This window comes from Gouania willdenowi, unplaced genomic scaffold (assembly GCF_900634775.1).
Source record: "Gouania willdenowi unplaced genomic scaffold, fGouWil2.1 scaffold_332_arrow_ctg1, whole genome shotgun sequence".
Taxonomy (NCBI): domain Eukaryota; kingdom Metazoa; phylum Chordata; class Actinopteri; order Blenniiformes; family Gobiesocidae; genus Gouania; species Gouania willdenowi.
In genome coordinates, this window is record NW_021145094.1 from 949,797 (window position 1) to 973,054 (window position 23,258).

At 35.3% G+C, this 23,258-nt stretch overlaps 1 protein-coding gene across 3 annotated transcripts in view; it reads right to left on the bottom strand.

The window, feature by feature from the left end:
* lrch4 (leucine-rich repeats and calponin homology (CH) domain containing 4) overlaps positions 1-23,258 on the bottom strand; it is a 60,241-nt gene that overhangs the window by 21,044 nt on the left and 15,939 nt on the right. For 2 of the 3 annotated variants that reach the window (XM_028441815.1, XM_028441812.1), the window contains exons 2-12: positions 13,901-14,045; positions 13,481-13,610; positions 13,303-13,408; positions 10,037-10,283; positions 9,875-9,959; positions 9,704-9,806; positions 8,568-8,656; positions 8,458-8,498; positions 5,341-5,463; positions 1,315-1,354; positions 1,189-1,240 (exon numbers count right to left, since the gene is read on the bottom strand). In XM_028441815.1, coding sequence (XP_028297616.1) covers positions 1,189-1,240; positions 1,315-1,354; positions 5,341-5,463; positions 8,458-8,498; positions 8,568-8,656; positions 9,704-9,806; positions 9,875-9,959; positions 10,037-10,283; positions 13,303-13,408; positions 13,481-13,610; positions 13,901-14,045 — 1,161 coding nt within the window. The remainder of the gene's footprint in view (positions 1-1,188; positions 1,241-1,314; positions 1,355-5,340; positions 5,464-8,457; positions 8,499-8,567; positions 8,657-9,703; positions 9,807-9,874; positions 9,960-10,036; positions 10,284-13,302; positions 13,409-13,480; positions 13,611-13,900; positions 14,046-23,258) is intronic. The other variant, XM_028441814.1, reaches the window with a different exon arrangement.

Genomic DNA, 23,258 nt, shown 5'->3' on the forward strand with positions numbered 1-23,258 from the left:
ACCAGTGGTTCACAACCTTTTTAGGGTCGTCACCCCATTTTTGTTGTTCCCCGTGTTAATGCTGAGATCTGATTGGTCGTTATTGTAATGCTGACATGAATGTTGATCATGTGACCCTCAGATCAGATATAATCATGTTTGTGGCCCCGCCCCCTGTGATTGAAGTTGACCATCTCTGATTTAAGGTTAAAAATCATCCCAGTGCATTACACATTTAGGTTCATTTTAGTTTCATTTTGTCTTAAAATAAAAGGTTTCAATTATACTCTAGGAAACTAAATTCATACAATAATTGTTTCTTTTTGCCAAAAGTATGATATTATCAGCTTGGAGAATGAACTGAGATGATTTTAAGACCTTAAATAATAATATGACATACACATTGATGATGTCATGGATAATCTAATTCTTTTTGTTAATTATATTCTGATGTCACAATAGATTTAGTAGTGACTCAAATTGATTTATTGACAATGTGTCATCATTGTCCATTTTTTAGGACCAAATAATAAATCTAAATGTTACATCTACATGTTAAATGTAAATATAAATGTAAAATCTAAATGTAAATATTAAATCAAAATATAAATGTAAATATTAAATCAAAATCTAAAGGTAAATATTAAATCAAAATCTAAAGGTAAATATTAAATCAAAATCTAAATGTAAATATTAAATCAAAATCTAAATGTAAATATTAAATCAAAATCTAAATGTAAATATTAAATCAAAATCTAAATGTAAATATTAAATATGAATCAAAATGTAAATTTTAAATCTAAATGTAAATTTTAAATCCAAATGTGAATGTTAAATCTAAATCTGTTTATTTTTGCCAAAAATATTATTTTATGAGCTTGGTGAAAGGACTGGGATGATTTTAAGACCTTAAGTAATAATAATTAAAACATACTCTGCCATGTATATTTATAATGTTATGGACAATCTCACACACAAAAATATTCCCAAAGTCACGTTTTATAATCTGAAGTCACAATAAATTTAGTAGTGACTCAAATTGATTTATTGACGATGTGTCTCATCATTGTCCACTTTTTGGGTCCAAATATTAAATCTAAATGTTGATATAAATCTTAAATCTTAAAAATAAATGTTAAATCTAAATCTAATTTTATTACTGCTAATGCTACTGTGTATTAGATGCTTTGTTTACAGTGTAAAGTGTACCTGAGCGCTGCAGCAGAGCAGTGGGAGGAGCCCAGGTCACATGGTCTGTACTCTAGAGAACAGCAGAGGAAACACGTCACAAAGATGGTCTCCATCATGTGACAGAGAGGAGGGGGAGGGGCTTACGTTAGCGCTGGGAGAGCTGCTCTTCTTTGGAGACGCACCCCTACACACACACACACACACACACACACACACACACACACACACACACACACACACACACACACACACACACACACACACACACACACACACACACACACACACACACACACACACACCACACACACACACACACACACACACACACACACACACACACACACACACACACACACACACACACACACACACACACACACATTCCTGTTAGCACTGCTCTCATCACATGACAAACAACCACATTACATCATGTTCATTACATCATATTCATTACATCATGTTCATTTTGTCTTCAGGAATATTGGATTTTTTTTTTTTTTAATATGGAAATTATTTTTAAAATATGGAATTTTTTAAAATATTAAAAACATTTTTTATATTGTTTTTAATATTTAAACGTTTTTTTAAAAAATATATTTAAAAAAAATATTTGAACACTGAAATAATGAAGTACTTAAAATTGTTAAATATTTTTTTAAATATGTTTTTGTAAATTATTGAAATATGTCACATTTTTGTAGTAAAAATCAGCTTTCAGATTAGCTAGACTAGTGTGTATAGAATGTGTTCTATATAATAATAATAAAGTCTATAAAGAACCAGTGATGCTAATCTAGACTAGTGTGTATAGAATGTGTTCTATATAATAATAATAAAGTCTATAAAGAACCAGTGATGCTAATCTAGACTAGTGTGTATAGAATGTGTTCTATATAATAATAATAAAGTCTATAAAGAACCAGTGATGCTAATCTAGACTAGTGTGTATAGAATGTGTTCAATATACTCATAATAAAGTCTATAAAGAACCAGTGATGCTAATTCAGACTAGTGTGTATAGAGCATAGAATGTTATATACTGTATATAATAATAATAAAGTCTATAGAGAACCAGTGGTGCTAACATAGACTAGTGTGTATAGAACATAGAATGTGTTATATATATATATAATAATAAAGTCTATAGAGAACCAGTGGTGCTAACATAGACTAGTGTGTATAGAACATAGAATGTGTTATATATATATATATATAATAATAAAGTCTATAGAGAACCAGTGATGCTAACATAGACTAGTGTGTATAGAACATAGAATGTGTTATATATATATATAATAATAAAGTCTATAGAGAACCAGTGGTGCTAACATAGACTAGTGTGTATAGAACATAGAATGTGTTATATATATATATATAATAATAACGTCTATAGAGAACCAGTGATGCTAACATAGACTAGTGTGTATAGAACATAGAATGTGTTCTATATAATAATAATAACGTCTATAGAGAACCAGTGATGCTAACATAGACTAGTGTGTATAGAACATAGAATGTGTTCTATATAATAATAATAACGTCTATAGAGAACCAGTGATGCTAACATAGACTAGTGTGTATAGAACATAGAATGTGTTATATATATAATAATAACGTCTATAGAGAACCAGTGATGCTAACATAGACTAGTGTGTATAGAACATAGAATGTGTTATATATATAATAATAATAACATCTATAGAGAACCAGTGATGCTAACATAGACTAGTGTGTATAGAACATAGAATGTGTTATATATAATAATAATAAAGTCTATAGAGAACCAGTGGTGCTAACATAGACTAGTGAGTATAGAACAAAGAATGTGTTATATATATAATAATAATAATAATAATAAAGTCTATAGAGAACCAATGGTGCTAACATAGACTAGTGAGTATAGAACATAGAATGTGTTATATATATAATAATAAAGTCTATAGAGAACCAGTGGTGCTAACATAGACTAGTGTGTATAGAACATAGAATGTGTTATATATATAATAATAATAATAAAGTCTATAGAGAACCAATGGTGCTAACATAGACTAGTGAGTATAGAACATAGAATGTGTTATATATATAATAATAATAATAATAACGTCTATAGAGAACCAATGGTGCTAACATAGACTAGTGAGTATAGAACATAGAATGTGTTATATATATAATAATAAAGTCTATAGAGAACCAGTGGTGCTAACATAGACTAGTGTGTATAGAACATAGAATGTGTTATATATATAATAATAATAATAAAGTCTATAGAGAACCAATGGTGCTAACATAGACTAGTGTGTATAGAACATAGAATGTATTATATATATAATAATAAAGTCTATAGAGAACCAATGGTGCTAACAGACTAGTGAGTATAGAACATAGAATGTGTTATATATATAATAATAATAATAAAGTCTATAGAGAACCAATGGTGCTAACATAGACTAGTGAGTATAGAACATAGAATGTGTTATATATATATATAATAATAATAATAACGTCTATAGAGAACCAGTGATGCTAACATAGACTAGTGAGTATAGAACATAGAATGTGTTATATATATAATAATAATAAAGTCTATAGAGAACCAGTGGTGCTAACATAGACTAGTGTGTATAGAACATAGAATGTGTTATATATATAATAATAATAACGTCTATAGAGAACCAATGGTGCTAACATAGACTAGTGAGTATAGAACATAGAATGTGTTATATATATATATATATATAATAATAATAATAATAAAGTCTATAGAGAACCAGTGATGCTAACATAGACTAGTGAGTATAGAACATAGAATGTGTTATATATATATAATAATAATAATAAAGTCTATAGAGAACCAATGGTGCTAACATAGACTAGTGAGTATAGAACATAGAATGTGTTATATATATATATAATAATAATAAAGTCTATAGAGAACCAGTGATGCTAACATAGACTAGTGAGTATAGAACATAGAATGTGTTATATATATATAATAATAATAATAAAGTCTATAGAGAACCAATGGTGCTAACATAGACTAGTGAGTATAGAACATAGAATGTGTTATATATATATATAATAATAATAATAATAATAAAGTCTATAGAGAACCAGTGATGCTAACATAGACTAGTGAGTATAGAACATAGAATGTGTTATATATATATAATAATAATAATAAAGTCTATAGAGAACCAATGGTGCTAACATAGACTAGTGAGTATAGAACATAGAATGTGTTATATATATATATAATAATAATAAAGTCTATAGAGAACCAGTGATGCTAACATAGACTAGTGTGTATAGAACATAGAATGTGTTATATATATATAATAATAATAATAAAGTCTATAGAGAACCAATGGTGCTAACATAGACTAGTGAGTATAGAACATAGAATGTGTTATATATATATAATAATAATAATAATAACGTCTATAGAGAACCAATGGTGCTAACATAGACTAGTGAGTATAGAACATAGAATGTGTTATATATATATAATAATAATAATAACGTCTATAGAGAACCAGTGATGCTAACATAGACTAGTGAGTATAGAACATAGAATGTGTTATATATATATAATAATAATAATAACGTCTATAGAGAACCAGTGATGCTAACATAGACTAGTGAGTATAGAACATAGAATGTGTTATATATATAATAATAATAACGTCTATAGAGAACCAATGGTGCTAACATAGACTAGTGAGTATAGAACATAGAATGTGTTATATATATATAATAATAATAATAACGTCTATAGAGAACCAGTGATGCTAACATAGACTAGTGAGTATAGAACATAGAATGTGTTATATATATAATAATAATAATAATAACGTCTATAGAGAACCAGTGATGCTAACATAGACTAGTGAGTATAGAACATAGAATGTGTTATATATATAATAATAATAATAATAACGTCTATAGAGAACCAGTGATGCTAACATAGACTAGTGAGTATAGAACATAGAATGTGTTATATATATATAATAATAATAATAAAGTCTATAGAGAACCAGTGATGCTAACATAGACTAGTGAGTATAGAACATAGAATGTGTTATATATATAATAATAATAATAAAGTCTATAGAGAACCAATGGTGCTAATATAGACTAGTGAGTATAGAACATAGAATGTTATGGTACCTGGTCTTGTCCCTCTGCTGCTGGATCCTCTCCCTCTCCTGCCACAGGGACAGAGTCCCAGGCCTCCTACGCTCCTCCAGGGAGGGGCTGGACGGGGACACGGCCTCAGTGGGACGGCCACTTCTACAGGCAGAGACCACATGTTTCCTACATTAACCAACAGTATAGAGCAGTGCTTCTCTAACTATGACCCAGGGGGAACTTTCATATGGGCTGACCAATGTAAACACATGGTTCTTTATTTCAGACAGAACATCATGTAAACCAGCACGTTCTCTATAGAACCAGAGAGCCTAGTACCATGTCCTGATCACGTTATTGAGTCGTAACAGCAGTGCTTTTTAGAATGTTTCTAATATGACCCTAAAAACACTGTTTATTGCTATTGACAAAACTGATTTTTATTGAAGCTACATCCAGAAAATATGCAAACCTTGATTGTTAGATATTAAATTAAAGCTGATAACCTCAACAATGTGCTGGTTTCAAATGTTTGACACACATTCTCTATTTTATTTGTCGTACATTCAACATAGCAGAATGCTGTGTACTTTCCACAACAACTGAGGTTTAGAAAAACAATTTCTACATCAAATGACATGAAGATAGTAAATGAATTCACCACTGCAGGAAGCAGCACAAACACTCAAAGGTTTGGTGACGTTTCATCAGAAAGGATGACAACAGGTCAACCTGTAACACTTTAAAGGTGTATATTTCATTAGGGGGAAATACTACTAGTATACAGAAACATCTGCTCACACAGCATGGAATAACGTTTTTCATTTTCTCTGCAGTGAATCTCATCTCAGCAGAGGTGACATAGTTAGTACATCCTCTACTGTTCATACTGTATGTGGTAACTAACTGACCTAAACTACAGGCGTTAGGTAATCTAAACATAGCTGTAAATGTTGAGTATAAATCTAATTGTTAAATGTTACATCGAAATGTTAAATATAAAGCTTTAAACTAAGTGTTAAATGTAAATCTAAATGTAAATATTAAATCCAAATGGAAATGTTAAATCTACATGTAAATATTAAATCCAAATCTAAATTATAAATGTAAAATTTAAATCTAAATGTTAAATTTAAATGTAAGTTTTAAATACAAATGTAAATGTAAATATTAAATCTAAATCTAAATGTAAATATTAAATCCAAATCTAAATGTTAAATAATACACGTAATTCAAAATGTTAAATGTAAAATTTTAATCTAAATGTTAAAACTAAATGTAAATATTAAATCCAAACGTAAACGTAAATATTGAATCCAAATTGAAATGTAAAATTTTTAAATGTAAGTGTTAAATGTAAATGCAAATATAAATGTAAATCTAAATGTTAAATCTAAATAATAAATTTAAATCTTAAAACTAAATGATACATTTTAAATCTAAATCTAAATATTAAATTGAAACCTTAAATATAATTGTTAAATCTAAATCTTAAAAGTTGTTGTCTATGCCTATGAGGCATGTAGCTGCTTTGGTTTTCCTACATGTATATACTGTATATCATCTGATGATTCCAACTGAGTCCAAAGGGGACGTCTCTACAAAAAGCTATTTTGGTTTAGCTTACTGAGAGCTGATGCTGGAGCCACTTAGTTGACAAAGGCTCTTATTGTGAAATGCCATCAGGCTTATTGAGTGTTCTATTACATACTGTGAGCAGATGTTAGAAGGAGAACCTGGAGCACAGCTCAGTGCCATACATGTTAAACAGTGTGTTGACACGTCATGAGTGGAGATAACAACTGTCAGGCCAACAAAAGGCTGCATGTGGAGAGAAGTCCAGGCTGTTGACTTTTCCCAGCTCTTCACTTGCCCTGCACTGACCTGGAACAGAGCCACAGCCGACCCACGCTGGAACGCTCTGAGCATTCAGCGGGAAGATTAGCATCTTTAGCCTTAATCTTTCTGTCTTCATTTATCTAAAACCTTATTCATCGTTTGTTTGTTTTTATGAAGAACACCTTCATTTAAAAATGTATAAAACAAGACTTAACAATTAGCATATTCCCATGACTGACCCTCTGTGGTGCCAACATGTGACCACAGTAACCACTGACAGCTGTCACTGTAACGTTAAGGCCTGGGAGTGAATCTACAGAAGTCTGAGAGCAGCACTGGGAACAATGGGACCATACTGTCATTATAACTAATAACAGAGCAGTAACGTGCACAGACTGCTGTGACTCAGCAGCTGAAGGTAAAAGAACAGCCGTTTGCTTTGACTGGGAGTGAATCTACAGAAGTCTGAGAGCAGCACTGGCAACAATGGGACCATACTGTCATTATAACTAATAACAGAGCAGTAACGTGCACAGAATGCTGTGCCTCAGCAGCTGAAGGTAAAAGAGCAGCCGTTTGCTTTGACTGGGAGTGAATCTACAGAAGTCTGAGAGCAGCACTGGGAACAATGGGACCATACTGTCATTATAACTAATAACAGAGCAGTAACGTGCACAGAATGCTGTGCCTCAGCAGCTGAAGGTAAAAGAACAGCCGTTTGCTTTGACTGGGAGTGAATCTACAGAAGTCTGAGGGCAGCACTGGGAACAATGGGACCATACTGTCATTATAACTAATAACAGAGCAGTAACGTGCACAGAATGCTGTGCCTCAGCAGCTGAAGGTAAAAGAACAGCCGTTTGCTTTGACTGGGAGTGAATCTACAGAAGTCTGAGGGCAGCACTGGGAACAATGGGACCATACTGTCATTATAACTAATAACAGAGCAGTAACGTGCACAGAATGCTGTGCCTCAGCAGCTGAAGGTAAAAGAACAGCCGTTTGCTTTGACTGAGGATAAAACAGTTGTGACTGCAGAGGGCGACAGTTCCAACTCTGAGGTTTGCTGGTAGACAATCTAGCAGAGAAGAAGAGTGCTCCCTTAAACAGTGCGCTGACACGCTCTGGTGGCTGGAGTTAGAGAGAAATCACAGACTGTTAAAGATGCACAAACCCTGGGGATAGAAGGACTTTAGGGTGGGAGTCCTTCAACAGTCTGTGACTTTCTCTCTTTCTGTAAACAGATGATGTTTACATCGACATCTTGAACTTGTCCTGATGATGTCACAGCATTAGGACCAACGTAGGTGAACTGACCTGCATGTTGGCGAGTCCTGTGGAGCTCCTTCCTTTAGTACCTGACAATCAGTGAGAGAACATGTGAGTTTGGTGGTCTGACGAAGCAGTAGGGTACACACTGAGGGTACCTGTGGGGGTTTGGAGAGGATGTGCTCCTCCTCTTCCTCAGTCACACTGCTGTCTACTAGGTCCACCTGCTCCGCCTCCCCATTCACTGCTGAGACACACACAGACACACACACACAGACACACACACACACACACACACACACACACACACACACACACACACACACACACACACACACACACACACACACACACACTACATTTGTCATTCTATTTTCAAACCTCCTATTATCATTGACTGCATTCAATAAATACATTTTTGTTTCATATTTCATGACTTTTTCCTAATTTGATGGTACAACTGATTAAGCACACAATTATTATGATGATATTTTTTCAATGAGCTGAACACATATTGCACACATTAGTGTTCCTCTGGGGGTCAGTTTGACCCTAAGTTGTTGTAGTTGTGTAAAACTGGTCTGTGTGTGTGTGACCTTACATCCCCTCACCTGCAGGGGCAGAGTTGATACTTGAGAGTTGACACATGACATGTATATCATCATTTTAGAACAGCTCTTTCACAGTAAAGGTGCCATGGGGAGGATGTGTCTGAGACAGAGGACTTTATAACGAATAACACCAAATATGTTTCAAAAAAGTAAGTAAATAGGTAAATAAATATGTTTATGAGAGGAAGGGGGGGGTCAGCAACATCATTCACTATGGTTTATTGTGTGAGAGTTATGAATGTGCACCCCACTGTAGAAAAGATTTGGATGAAAGATCAATATCCCCTAACTAATCAATTATACCCATCAAATTAGGAAAAGTCATGAAATATGAAGTAAAAAAAAAAAAAGGTCAAAAATGATTTTTTGAATGATAAACATTGAATGGTGTCAAATTGACCCCAAGTATAATAGGAGGGTTAATGTTAATATGGGGTTCATTTGTTAATTCTCTCTCTCTCTCTATTACCCCCTGTAGTGACATCACGTATCCCTAGTGGTACACATACCCCCATTTGAGAAACACTGCGCTCGAGAACAGGTCAATGTTTTATCAAGGCCTTATTTGTGGATTCAAAGTGTCTGACACTAAAACTTGGTCAATGATTTTGTGAAGGCAAATATCCCTGTGGTCAGATTGACCCCAAGGGTCAAATGCCTTAATAATATTTAGGTTAACAAACCTTTAGGAGCCTCCACAGGAGCAGACCCGTCCTCCTCCTGGCGCTTGTGGTCCCTACTGAGCTCGGCCAGGCGCAGCGAGCGCTCTGAGAAGTCGTCTGCGGACTGCACACATCACAGGGTGTTCACATGTTCTACCTGGCTCTATAGAACCTTCTACTCCACTACGTTACCTCATTCCCAGACCATCTCTTGCTCCCACTGTCCACACTGTTGAAGCCTGAGTCCAGACCTCCAAACAGCTCCTGGTCTGACAAGCTGCAGGTATACGCGTGTAGAGTCAGTAGAGCTTTGACTGCGAGTGGAAGTTAACTAAAGAACAAATGGAGCCTCACCAGCTGTTGAAACCAGTGGGTCTCAGGTGTTTGTCCAGGTCCTCCTGGGTCCTCCTGCAGGCCTCCATGTGCAGATACTTAAAGATGTGGTATTTGCCCTTGGAGCAGATGTTGGCAGGAGGCATCTGGAGGGGGTTGTTGTCCAGGGAGATGCTCTGGAGGTGCAGGAGGTGGCGGTAGCACAGGGGGACGTGGGAGATCCGGTTGCACGACACGTCCAGTCGGACCAGGGGCAGCTCAGATATTTCTGCATAAGGCAGAGATGATGGAGGGCTTTAAAGCAGACATGGGCAACTGGTGGCCTCAAAGGTAACGGACAAAATGACAGAAAAATACACAAAACAAAAGCAAATAGATGAAAAAATACAAAGAATTACAACATTGCAGGAAAATACAAGAAAAAAACAGAAAATACTCCAAAAACACACAAAACTACTACAGTAATCGACAAAATTACACCAAAGAACACAAAACAACAACAAAATTACACAAAATGACTCAAAAAAATATTTAAAAGATACAGAAAATGACAACAAAACACAAAAAGAAAAGAAAAACACAAAAGTACCAACAAACAAGCAAAACAACAACAGTAATACACAAAAATTACATCAAATGATGAAAAATGACAACAAAAATACACAAAATAATAAAAAAAATAAATACAAAATTACAAAAAATTACAAGTAGTAGGACAACAAAATGCACAAAATAACAAAAATATACAAAAAAAACCTTACAAAAACATACAAACAAACGGAGAAATACACAAAACAACAAAAAAATAAGGAAATGAACAACAAAGGACACAAAAGGAGAAAAAATGCAAAATGGGACAAAAAAAATCCAAGAACAGACAAGTTCCCACATTTATGTATTTGTGGCGTTCTCGCTGTGTGTATGTGTAGCATGTCATTACAACTCCTGTACATGTGGTGGCGGTATGCAACGCTTCTGCCCATAAAACCAAAGAAGAAGACGAGCTTCTAAATCTCTTCAGGCCCAGCCACTTTTCTTCTAAAATCACAAACCCAAAACAAATGAGCTCATTTTTGTTCAGATTCAAGTAGGACCATTAGTGCTTACACGTGATGTCAAATTTAGAAAATATATGATACTGAGTGACAATAAATCATGTTTAAGAGAAAATACTGTATGAAACTAATAAGCCTATAAAAGCAGAAATAATTGAACTAATGTACCGAGGGTGTGCTAAAATATCGATACGGTATGTCGCAAGGTGTCGTCTAGCTGTACGTTATGGATTCACTGGTGCCAAATATCAATATTTATTTTTTCCCTTATTGCACAAGTTAAGTATAGGGCCCTATAAGATCCACATTAACAAAATCGCGGAAAGAATCGGCATGAAATTCTCCACCGTGAGGCAAGGAAAGTTTTTTTTTTTTTAATGGGGAAATGTTTTTGTGGAGCGCCGTTTGGGTGCACCGCCCTCCTCCTCCCGTCTTGGCTGCATTAAACACCTCCTAAACCACCTGAAACACCGTCTAAACTGCCAAAAAACTACGCAAATCATCAGTGACCCCTAAATACAGAGCCCACCAGTGCCCGCTTAACTTTGCTGTGCCTGTAAAAGTTTGTCCGTTTCTCGTCAAGAGCAGCGGCGCTCTGAGCAGCTTCACCTGCAACAACATCTCATCAGAGCTACAGAAGATCTGTGAGAAAAGTGTTAATGTGGACTAGACCAGGGGTTCTCAACTGGTCTCACCCTGGGACCCACATTTTGCCACATGCATCAAATTGTGACCCACTTTTTTTTTTTTTTAGAATTCAACCAAAACCAAATTTAGTTTTTTTCCAAAGATAGCTGTTGAAAGCAGGCATATAAAATCTTTTTAAAAACCCACCCAGTACAGGTCCCCGACCCACCTGTTGAGAATCGCTGAACTAGACCATCAATGCCAGGGTAACGCACTGACTGAGATGTTTATTTTTCATGTGCAGTGAAATGTTCCAGTTTTCATAAAGCACTGATGTGTCCATGTTTACAGAGAATAGATAATATTAGCACTGAAATGACTATTTTCTGCTTTCATTTGATTTGTAACGATTTAAAGTTAAAGATAAATACTTTAGTGAATCACTATTTTGTCTCAGTCTTCCCTTAAATATGTAAACCTGTCACAGGACACGTGACTAGTTGTGGTCAGTGTGTGTTAATGTGCTGTATACACTGTGTTTTACTTCCCTGTCATTCATGTGAAACAATGTTTAGTAGTTCCTGTGAAATGGCTTCTGAATTTCTTCAGTGACACATATCGTGGATGAAATATCACCATATTGCAATAATATTTTTTTTTATAATGTATGGACATTAACTGCAGTAAGTGTAGTGATGAACATGTTTTTGTACTAAAAAGTTATCTACAAGTTTGGAACCAAGTGTGTAACTGTAATATGTCAGTCACATTGATTCCAATCATTATTAGTCTTATGTTTGACTGTGACGCACAGCGCACCTATCCTGCCTATAAATAGGCTGGCAGTAGTGTAACTCACCCCTCCCCAACTTCAGACCGCCCCTCACTCTGCTCTGCTGCCGGTGGCGCGTGCTCGTCTGGTCAGCGTTTGACAGCCGCGCCTGGACTAGCTGGATCCTTTTGATTCTAAGGTTATGTTTTGGGTTTAGACCTGACGGGATCAGTAGTACTGTTTTCATGTTTTCTTTGGGTGGGTTTAGACGGGGTTGGTTTTCGTTTCTTAGTTTGGGTGTGGCCTCAGCTCTGCGGGCCCTGTACAGGGTTAACCTGGAACTGCACCTTTTTATTCTGTTTAGCTGACTCGTCAGGTCCAACTTTCAGTTCTTACTTTGTAAATCGTTACTTTGTCTTTCTTTGTTTTGTTGTTAGTTTTGGGACATGGGATTTAGTGCTTTGTTGATAGCTCTTTTTTCCCCTCAGGAAACAGTGGAAACCCAGCAATCCTGGCAATGAATAAATAAAAATGTTAAAATTGTAAATCCTGGTTTTCCCGTGTCCTTTATAAATATGTTCATTCCTTACGGGTCGTAACAGACCACTGGGTGTTTAACTTGAAATAAACATCTATTGTCATTCAGGTTTCTGCTGTGCCATGCGTAATGCTGCTTTTGGTTCCACTCTTTGGTGGCGTTACGCATGTGTTTAGTTCAGCAATGCTTTGACCAATCAGAATGATTGACACAGCGTTTTAAAGCTCAGGGCCTGTAGATAATGATGATATCAAACGCGAAGGGGGCGGGCTTCAGCCCTGTTGTGCGTGCGTACCTTCAGGCAGAGCAGTGAGGTGGTTCCTCCTGAGGTTCAGGTCCCTCAGACAGTCCAGCTGACCCAGCTCTGCAGGTAGACTCTCCAGCTCATTACAGCTCACATCCTGACACACACACACACAGAGGAACAGGTGAGAAGGAGCTGATAGAAGGACGAATGAGGGGGCGGAGCCTACCAGCTGACGGAGGTGTGTGAGGGAGTAGATGAAGGTGGGCAGAGACGACAGCTTGTTGTTACTGACGATCAGAACCCTGAGGAGGGGCAGCTGGAACACTGATGAGGGTAGGCTGCACAGCAGGTTACGGCTACACACACACACACACACTTTTATTGTCAATTTGTGCATCTTTGTTGTTTATCTGTTCTTTTTATTATTCAGTATATTTTCATTCATTTAGTGTGTCTTTGTTGTCATGTTATGTGTTGCTGGTAATAGTCAGTATTTTTATCTCTTAGTGCATGTGTTTTTGTTGTCATTCTGTGTATTTTGTTGTTGTTTGTTCTTTTAATTATTCAGTATATTTTTCTCTGATTTGTGTTGTTGGTATTATTATTACAGGCTGTGGTGTGGGGGTGGTGGGGGGTGGGGGCATACCTAAGGTTGAGGTAGGTGAGGGCCTGGAGGTTCCCCAGGCTGGAGGACAGGGAGCGCATCCCATTGTGGTAGAGGCTGAGGTTCTCCAGAGAGATGAAGTGACACAGCTCCTCTGGAAGCTCACACAGACGGTTCTTAGACAGATCTGGAAACACACACACACACACACACACACACCCATAAGCTGTAGGGGAACACTGCCTGATCCATCGTCAAAATCACAGCTTCTACAATCCTACGTTGGTCGCTCAATCAATTCTTTGTTTTAAATAACGTGTGCACTGCCATCATAGATCAGGTCAGCTGGATAATCTCTGTACGCACAGTTACTAGCAGGCTTTACACCATCAGGACTATCACTATCACTGATCAATGAGTTAATAAAACTATCACTGATCAGTGAGTTAATAAAACTATCACTGATCAATGAGTTAATAAAACTATCACTGATCAATGAGTTAATAAAACTATCACTGATCAATGAGTTAATAAAACTATCACTGATCAGTGAGTTAATAAAACTATCACTGATCAATGAGTTAATAATAAAACTATCACTGATCAGTGAGTTAATAAAACTATCACTGATCAATGAGTTAATAAAACTATCACTGATCAGTGAGTTAATAAAACTATCACTGATCAATGAGTTAATAAAACTATCACTGATCAATGAGTTAATAAAACTATCACTGATCAATGACTTAATAAAACTATCACTGATCAATGACTTAATAAAACTATCACTGATCAATGAGTTAATAAAACTATCACTGATCAATGAGTTAATAAAACTATCACTGATCAATGACTTAATAAAACTATCACTGATCAATGAGTTAATAAAACTATCACTGATCAATGAGTTAATAAAACTATCACTGATCAATGAGTTCTACATGTTTCTGGATCTAAACTCAGCCTGTGAATGTGAGGAAGTGAAGAGTGGCAGCACAAGAACATCATGACTCAGCTTTTTAAAATGTGATGCAGACAGAGCACTAGCAGGTGTTAATGTGAGCTAAACCATTTCATTGAACAGCAGCTGTGTCAACTACAGAGAGTTGGAGATGAAGCTGTGGAGGTACACCACACTGGGACTATACCTGAAGCCTGCATTAGCATTAGCATTAAGAGCAAACACATATTTCCTGACTGTGGCATCGCAAAACCTGTTGTTGCTTATGGTCCATATTCACAGGTGCACAGCAGAGGTGGGGCGCGCACACACACACACACACTTGTGAGGTATAAACATGACGAACAGCTTCATGTGCTCTCCACACTACGTCTGATTGAAGCTACACTTTTTATATTGGACGGTAATTACGGTCACCAAGCGGATGAAGTACACAGGCAGCATCAGGGGCAACTAAGTGGTGGAAGGGGTCCTCTGGGTCCTCAGGTAAAGACAGGGGCATCCCAGCAGATTGCCTGTATTAAAGTGACAGTGTGTTTCTCGTTTATGGAGATTAAAAAGAGAGTTAGCACGCCGCAAAGGGCCTTTTGTGTCCAAGTGTGCGACAATTATTACAACACTACCCATACAAAAAGGAAAAAACAACAGAAAATCCCCCCACGCTGCTCAAGAGAAAGCGTAGGGAGCGCCATTGCTCCGTTGGAGATCAAAATCTGAAGGTAGCGGTCCGCTACAACAACGCTGGTGAGAACACTGCATAGGTTTTCTCCTTTGTGCACTAAAGTGAGTAAAATGCAAAATATCAGCCGATCCGATATAGCCAATCAGATCAGTGTGAAACCTAGTTACTATCAACGGCTCATTAATCGTGTAAAACTACGAGCTACAGACACTCTGGCTAAAACAAATGCAATGGAAGCATCTACAGAAAGTTTCATTTGGACCAGCAGAGGGCGCTGGTAACCCAGTGGTTGGTTGGCATGCAGCTAATCCAGCAGTGAAGAAGATATGCTATGCTACCAGACAGAGCTAATAGAAAAACGTGACTTTTACAGATATTCACGTAATATTACAGATATTCTCTCGGTGCTAAAGGGGTAAGGAATCATTTATGAACATGTTTAAGAGTAGAAGGTGGCCAGAAAGAAAGTAGTAGCAGATTCCGCCCACTGCCTACACTTCTGGACAAGAGAAGGATAAATATAAATAAATAAAAGTACTGTGATTCAATTTTCAGAGAATCGATATGAACCGTGATACCTATGAATCGATTTTTAACTGCCTTACGATTAATCGTTACATCCCTAGTTTCTACGTTCAGATCTAAGCCTAACGCGTGTGTTCCACCAAATCCACCAAGCTTCAGGGTTTATCTATAGTGACGTGATGGTACGCTATGATCAGATCTCACGTCAGGTCTGATCTGGTGTAGATAATCTGGAGCAGGACCTCATTCACGCTTTTAAATGTAAATAGTTTCTAAAACTTTTACAAATGTGTTGTAGTATTTAATCAGTAATGAGATGAATTATTGGTGAAAATAAACACAGACAAGGGCCAACATTTAGTCATTATTAAGGTTTTTTAAGGGTTTTGATCATTTATTTCTTTTAATGTGATATTTATTGTTTAAGTGTGTTCTCAGTGCACACAGGGAGGCAGACGTCACCTGCTCAGTAGCTGATCCTTCACAGAGAGTTTATTTATTTTTATGTTCAGATAAATTAAAAAATACTAATAATTAAATTAAATAAATAAATGAGCTCCTTTATACGGTGGCCCCACAGGAACAAATGCTGCAAACACAGGAATGCTGCTAAACTCTACCTTTAAGTCCAGTTTTCACACTGTTAAAAAGCTTAATATCTATATGTGCCCATTTCCTTTATTCTCCGAACCAGGAAAATTAGAGAGCGCGACATGTTAATGATGATGAAAATCAGCCGCAGCATTTATAAAGACCTGATCATTTGGTGTGCGCTGGGATTAGTCAGATACCAATGTTTATAAATCATCATAATCTAGAATCTATTTACCAGCATACGTCTAGAAACTGTCATCAAATCAGATCCATGTCAAAACAATCCATTTGCTGTAGAAAAGGAAAATAAAGGCCCCAGACATCCATCTTCCCGTGGTTGGATGCTTCTGACCAACATGCAGTTAGCATTAGCATTAGCACAGAGATAAACATGTGCGGGAGGTGAGTGGTTGGTTATCCATTGCTGAGGAAACCTCTTAGTGCTAGCACATGGAAATGGGTAAACTACGGACTATTAAAATATAGCATTTAGGGCAAAATAAGCTTCACAATGAAAGAAAATACAACTTTCTAAATAGTTTCAATATACACGTGTTTATTTCCTTTATGTGCATTAAAAAATCAAAAACCAAACTAGGCCTTTGTAGAGAGGGGCGGGGTTTGGGATCATGAAAAAACTCTTTGTGTAAGATTATGTACATTTCCTTGTGTTTTTTTAATGCTCATAAAGGAAATAAAAAAGCTATTTTCTATTAGAACCTTTTTTTGCCACTGTTTGTCTGTTTTTGTCCACTCTTTACACCAGTTTCTGTGATTTTTAAACCTTTTGGTCACTTTCAACCAGGGCTGGGGTCAATTATAGGATCGTCGTAATCACATTTAAATTGTTATTTATTTCAGATAATTGACTTTGTAATTGTAATTAACATGTACAAACTGTAATTTACATTTGAATTAAAAGCAAACCTGGTGAACCATGTTACAATTCTATGTCTGACACATACATAGTTAATAATTATTATTATAATATATTTCACATCAACTTTTCTTCATTTTATCATCAAAAATAAATATAAATCTATTTGTATAGTGACGCCCACACCATAACTATTAATACCAACATATTCATTGATTAGGAAGCCTAACAAGGTAATCAATAGATGAGAAACTAATTAGACAAATAGATAATATTTATTAGTGTATTTTACAGCTGATTTAACTTAGCATTAGAGATGCTAACAGAAAGCTAAAGTTTTATGGGGCTTTTTATTAAAGGTTCAGTAAATGAGAATGTATTTGTAATTGACTTTCAGGGGAAAACAGTAATTGTGATTTTAATTGTAATTGGAAGAAGTGGATAATTGAAGGTGTAATTGTAATTTAAAAATGTTTTTTTAAACCCATTTTATTAGTGATTAAAACCAGGATTTCCATCTTTAAGATGACTATAATAATAATAATAATAATAATAATAATAATAATAATAATAATAATAAACGTTCCTGGATAACAGTGGATATTATTCAGATGAATAAATAAATGTGGTTATCACAGATTCATAGAACAACCTAAAGTGGACTAAGTACCAACCAATGCTAACAGCGCACGCACACACACAGGCACACACACAGGCACACACACAGGCACACACACAGGCACACACACAGGCACACACACAGGCGCGCGCACACACGCACGCACACACACACACACACACACACACACACACACACACACACACACACACAGGCGTGCGCCTCAGAGCGGCTTCGTCGTCACTGATCTGCTTATCCAAAAGTCTAAGAAAAGTCCACTATAATGCATTACATAACCCACCCTGGGCTGTACTCTGAATGTGTTACCGTAGTAACCCAGAACATGATGAAAGCTTCTCCAACACAACACAACCATGGAGAGAAGAAGAAGAAGAAATGCCTTCTTTGTTTGCTTCCAGGAAGGTTAGCTAGGGTTCCTAAGTGTGTCTAATTACAGCCTGTTGGAGAAGTTACACCATTAGCATTAGCATTAGCAATATCAACACAGGGTCCGTCCCCAGGCCTGTGATGACTGGAAATGATCAAAACTATACACATAAATCTATTCAGGATCAGGAGCCACTAATTTGGTGTTTTTCAACCTTAGGGTCGTGACCCCACGTGGAGTTGCCTTTTTTATTATTAAAACACAATTTTAAACAGTTGTTTCTACACTGTTACTTTAGGGCTGCACGATTATGGTCAAAATGATAATCACGATTATTTTTTTATCAATACTGTAATCACAATTATAATCACAATAGTTATCATATTAGGGAAAAATCTGAGTTTTTATTACACTACTTATAAACAATGTGTGTGGAGTTTTGCAAAATGAAGCTTTAAAATGGAATTATAATAAAAAATGACCCCAACGACTAGGTTAGCAGCCAAAATGGTGATAACAATGAACATGTGATTAATTGTGCAGCCCTATTTCACAGAAAGGTGAACTATATACTGTTTTATTTACTAAATGAGATGATTTAAAATGTGTGTTATCACTCATTCATTCCATCATTATGATCTATAGATGTTTTTACATAGTTTTCTCAGTAAAATGTTGAAGTGGGACAAAGGGGGAGGAGCCAGGATTCAGAAATCAGAGAAAAGGGAACTAGAGCCAGAAAGGTTTGAGAACCACTGATCTACTGTTTAATAGTCTCTACACCAGCAGGGACTGAGCTTTACTTTGAAAGGGTCTGATAACAGAATGACACATCACAATAAAGGAAGTTAAAGAATGTATGAAAGTTTCAATGAACATGTCTTGTTTTTCTGGTGCGGTGATGAGAAATAAACTGAATGATTGTGAGCGTGAAAGGCAGGAAGTTGTTTTGTGCAGCTGATCACACAATAATAGAATAATAATGTGTGTGTAAAGACATATTGTTAAAGCATCGCTGGCTGAAAGACAAACTAAATGAAAAGGAAGGAAATGTTCACAACCTTTTGAAGTCTCTCCAAGTATGGAATGATATTAAACTAGTACTGCCACTGATGACTCATCTAATAATAAAAGCTACAAAGTTCTGTGTGTGTGTGTGTGTGTGTGTGTGTGTGTGTGTGTGTGTGTGTGTGTGTGTGTGTGTGTGTGTGTGTGTGTGTGTGTGTGTGTGTGTGTGTGTGTGTGTGGAGCCAATATCTCCCCAAAAATAAAAATAAAAACCAAACAAAAATTATACAAAAAGTACACAAAACGACAACAGAAATGCACAAAAATATACAAAAAGGCTCAATAAAACACATATTACAGAAAAATACACCAAACAACAAAAATATAAAAATAAAATACACAAAACTAAATATTTATACAAAAATACACAAAATTAGGGCTGGTCGATTACAGAAAAAATTCATTACGTCATAATTGAAAACACCATTATTCAAACAATTATTTGTCAACCAAAATGTTGTTTATTATTTGAAAAAAATAAAAAATAAAAAAATAAATATATATATATATATATATATTCTTTAAACATAAACAAAATGCTTCAAACACTAAAATAAAGTATGTTGACTTTTTATAAAACCAAACACTTGTTACACGTGATGTGTCTTTGCTCTAGAGTCTAGATCTACATCATCTTTGGGTTTCAAAGTGTTCCACAGAATTTAACTTGTTTAACAGTGTTTTTACTGTGTTTCTCCTGCCATGTTTCAGACCATTGGCAACAACTTTCCTCATGTTAGCCTGCAGGCTAGCTTTAGCTAGGGGAGGAGCATGCATGTGCGTGGATTAAACAACTCAAAGTTAGTATTAATAACGTGTGTGCCAAGCTTTACTATTTGTAGATGACTGAAATAGTGAATTTGTTTTATTTAGCGAATAAAACGTGTAAAAAAATATATATACTGTATATATATATATATATATATATATATATTATTATTATTATTGTTATTAATTTAAAAAAATGTATCGTTTCTACTCGATTGTTATTTTTGTAATTGTTTGGTGTAATAATCAAAATCATAATCTAATTTCGATTAATTGAGCAGTCCAACACAAAATGACAACAGAATCACTACAATGGCAACAAAAAACTATAATTATACAAAAAAATACAACAGAAAGATACAAAAATACACATAATTACTCCAAAAAAAACATACATTACAGAAAAATACATCAAACAAAAAAATGTATAAAAATGAGTAAAAAAACAACACATTTTATCATTTATCATGTCCCATAGAATTAAACCAGATAAATAACACACACTATTTTACTTTACACCCATCAATAAACCCCTTTATAACACAACAGAGTATGTACACCTACTGTATGTACATACAACCTTCAAACACATACTCATTTGGACATAATTAACGACTGTACTTAAGCTCCTCCCACTATATGAATACATACTCGACGGGCACTGTACTAGTTTACAGCAACCACTGATCTTTAGACTAATGTTTCCACAAGGCCAAAACATCAAGTAACACCTGAACCATGAAGCACTGTAGTAGTAGTAGTAGTAGTACACAAGGTTGCTATTCTTAGGGTACATTCACACCAACAAATCCTCGTTTGGTCCGATAGTAGTCCTCTTTTGGTCGGTGTGAACACAAACCAAGTATAAAGTGGATCAAATAGGAGAATTCTAGATTCTAGTGATTGTTTCTGCAGGTCTCAGAGGAATATTTTGGTGGAACAGGGGGCAACAGAGATGCTGAGGTTCCACCTACAGTATGCACACAAACGCCATAAACATACTCTCTCTAGGGGTGCACTGATTGTTCTTAAAGTCTGACTTCTGATTCTGGCCAATCCTGATTTTTTTTTTTTAATTGACATTAAACATCTTCAATGTTTCAATCCTAATGTAGTGTAAAACACTGAACAATATCCATTAAACAATACAAACTAGAGCTGGGCAATTTTGCCCTAAAAAAAAAATCTCAGATTTTTTAAAGAAAAATTTGAGTTTCAATTCCATTTTCGATTTTTTTGCACTTAAAAATGAGTGCAGACATCAGATATATAGTCAAAAGTGCTACTGTATTGCTGTGATCGTCTTTAAGAGTTAAAATGCATAGAATAATTCCAAAATCAAAAGTAAATGAGGCTCTGTCATTCAACTATTTCAAACTTTAACCAGGTTTAAAAAAAAGTGCAACAGCAATTTCACAGAAGTTTTCTGAAATCATATAACTATATATTTTATAACATAACAGTACTATTAATAGAACAACAAACTCTTCATTTAGCATCTTAGCATAGCGTGAATAAAACTTTAAACATGTCTGTAGCACACATATAGTCTACTCAAAGGAAAAAATTCTTTTTATCTACAAACTTGATAAATCGATTAAATATAAATCTTTTGCCCAGCCCTAACCATCGCTAATGCTATTGCTAACTTATGCTAATGCTAATGAATGCCAATGTTAATGCTAGCTAATGCTAACTTATGCTAAAATAATGTTGTGGTGGATGGATCTTCTGAATTTAGTTACACGTGCCAGCACCCGCATCATCAATTCTAGTTATTATTATTATTATTATTATTATTATTATTATGTTTTTTAATGTTGTATTTAATTCTATCCTGTTTTTCCGAGGCACATTGAATGCACCATCACTGCTGCACATTTTATTCTGAACACTGACTGAAACCAAGGAAGCACGTTGGTACCGCTGCAAAGTTATGAAAACACATGCTCCTCCCCCATAATTCAGATTCCTCTGAGGCAGACTGGAATCAGAGATCCAGCAACGTATCTCCAGGGGATTCAATGTATCGCTAATGTATGGTATCGCTAGCAGTGTGTCGAGGTGCGTATGGAATCATTGTCAGTGATGGAGATTCATATACTTAGGGTTAACTAGGGATGGGCGATATTGACTGAAACAAATATTACGATAATTTCTGGTATTATCACGATAATAATAAAAATCACGATAAATAAAAACTACAAATTAAGAAAAATAAATAAATAAATTAACAACTTAGTGTAAACAGGTTCCTTACAAACACAAATAAATGTGAATACATCAACACAAGACATATTAAAAACATCTACAAAAACTGCTGACTCAGAGTTCATGAGCTGATATTTTATGGATTAGTATAATATAATATTTATAATATTAAATATAATTAAAAAATACTGCGGGGGGATGGATGAACAGTAGGGCTGTAACGATTCACTCAACTCCTAAAACGATTCGATACACGATACTGGATTCACGATACGATTCTCTCACGATTTATTTTACAAAATGGGACTGTAGACATATGATGACTGAAAAATATTCCTTTATATTTTTTGGGGGGAAAAAAACTATTATTTTCCTCTTATTTTCATTGTCAAAAAAATCCCTTGATAAACTATTCAAAACAATGCAATTTAACTAAAAATAAATCTTGAATGAAATAAATAAAGGAATAATACAAATGAAGAAGCCTATTAATTCAAATTCTGGTTCTATAGTAAATAATGCAAAACTGCATAATAGTTTTTTTCTTTTGAAAAGTGCAACTGAAAATGTATTTTGTGTCTTAACAATTGGACTTAAAAAAAAACAGTCATTTTACTGTATTTACATCAGATCTTTGTTTGGACCAGCAGAGGGCACTGGTAACCCAGTGGTCGGTTGGCATGCAGATATTCTTGCAGTGAAGAAGA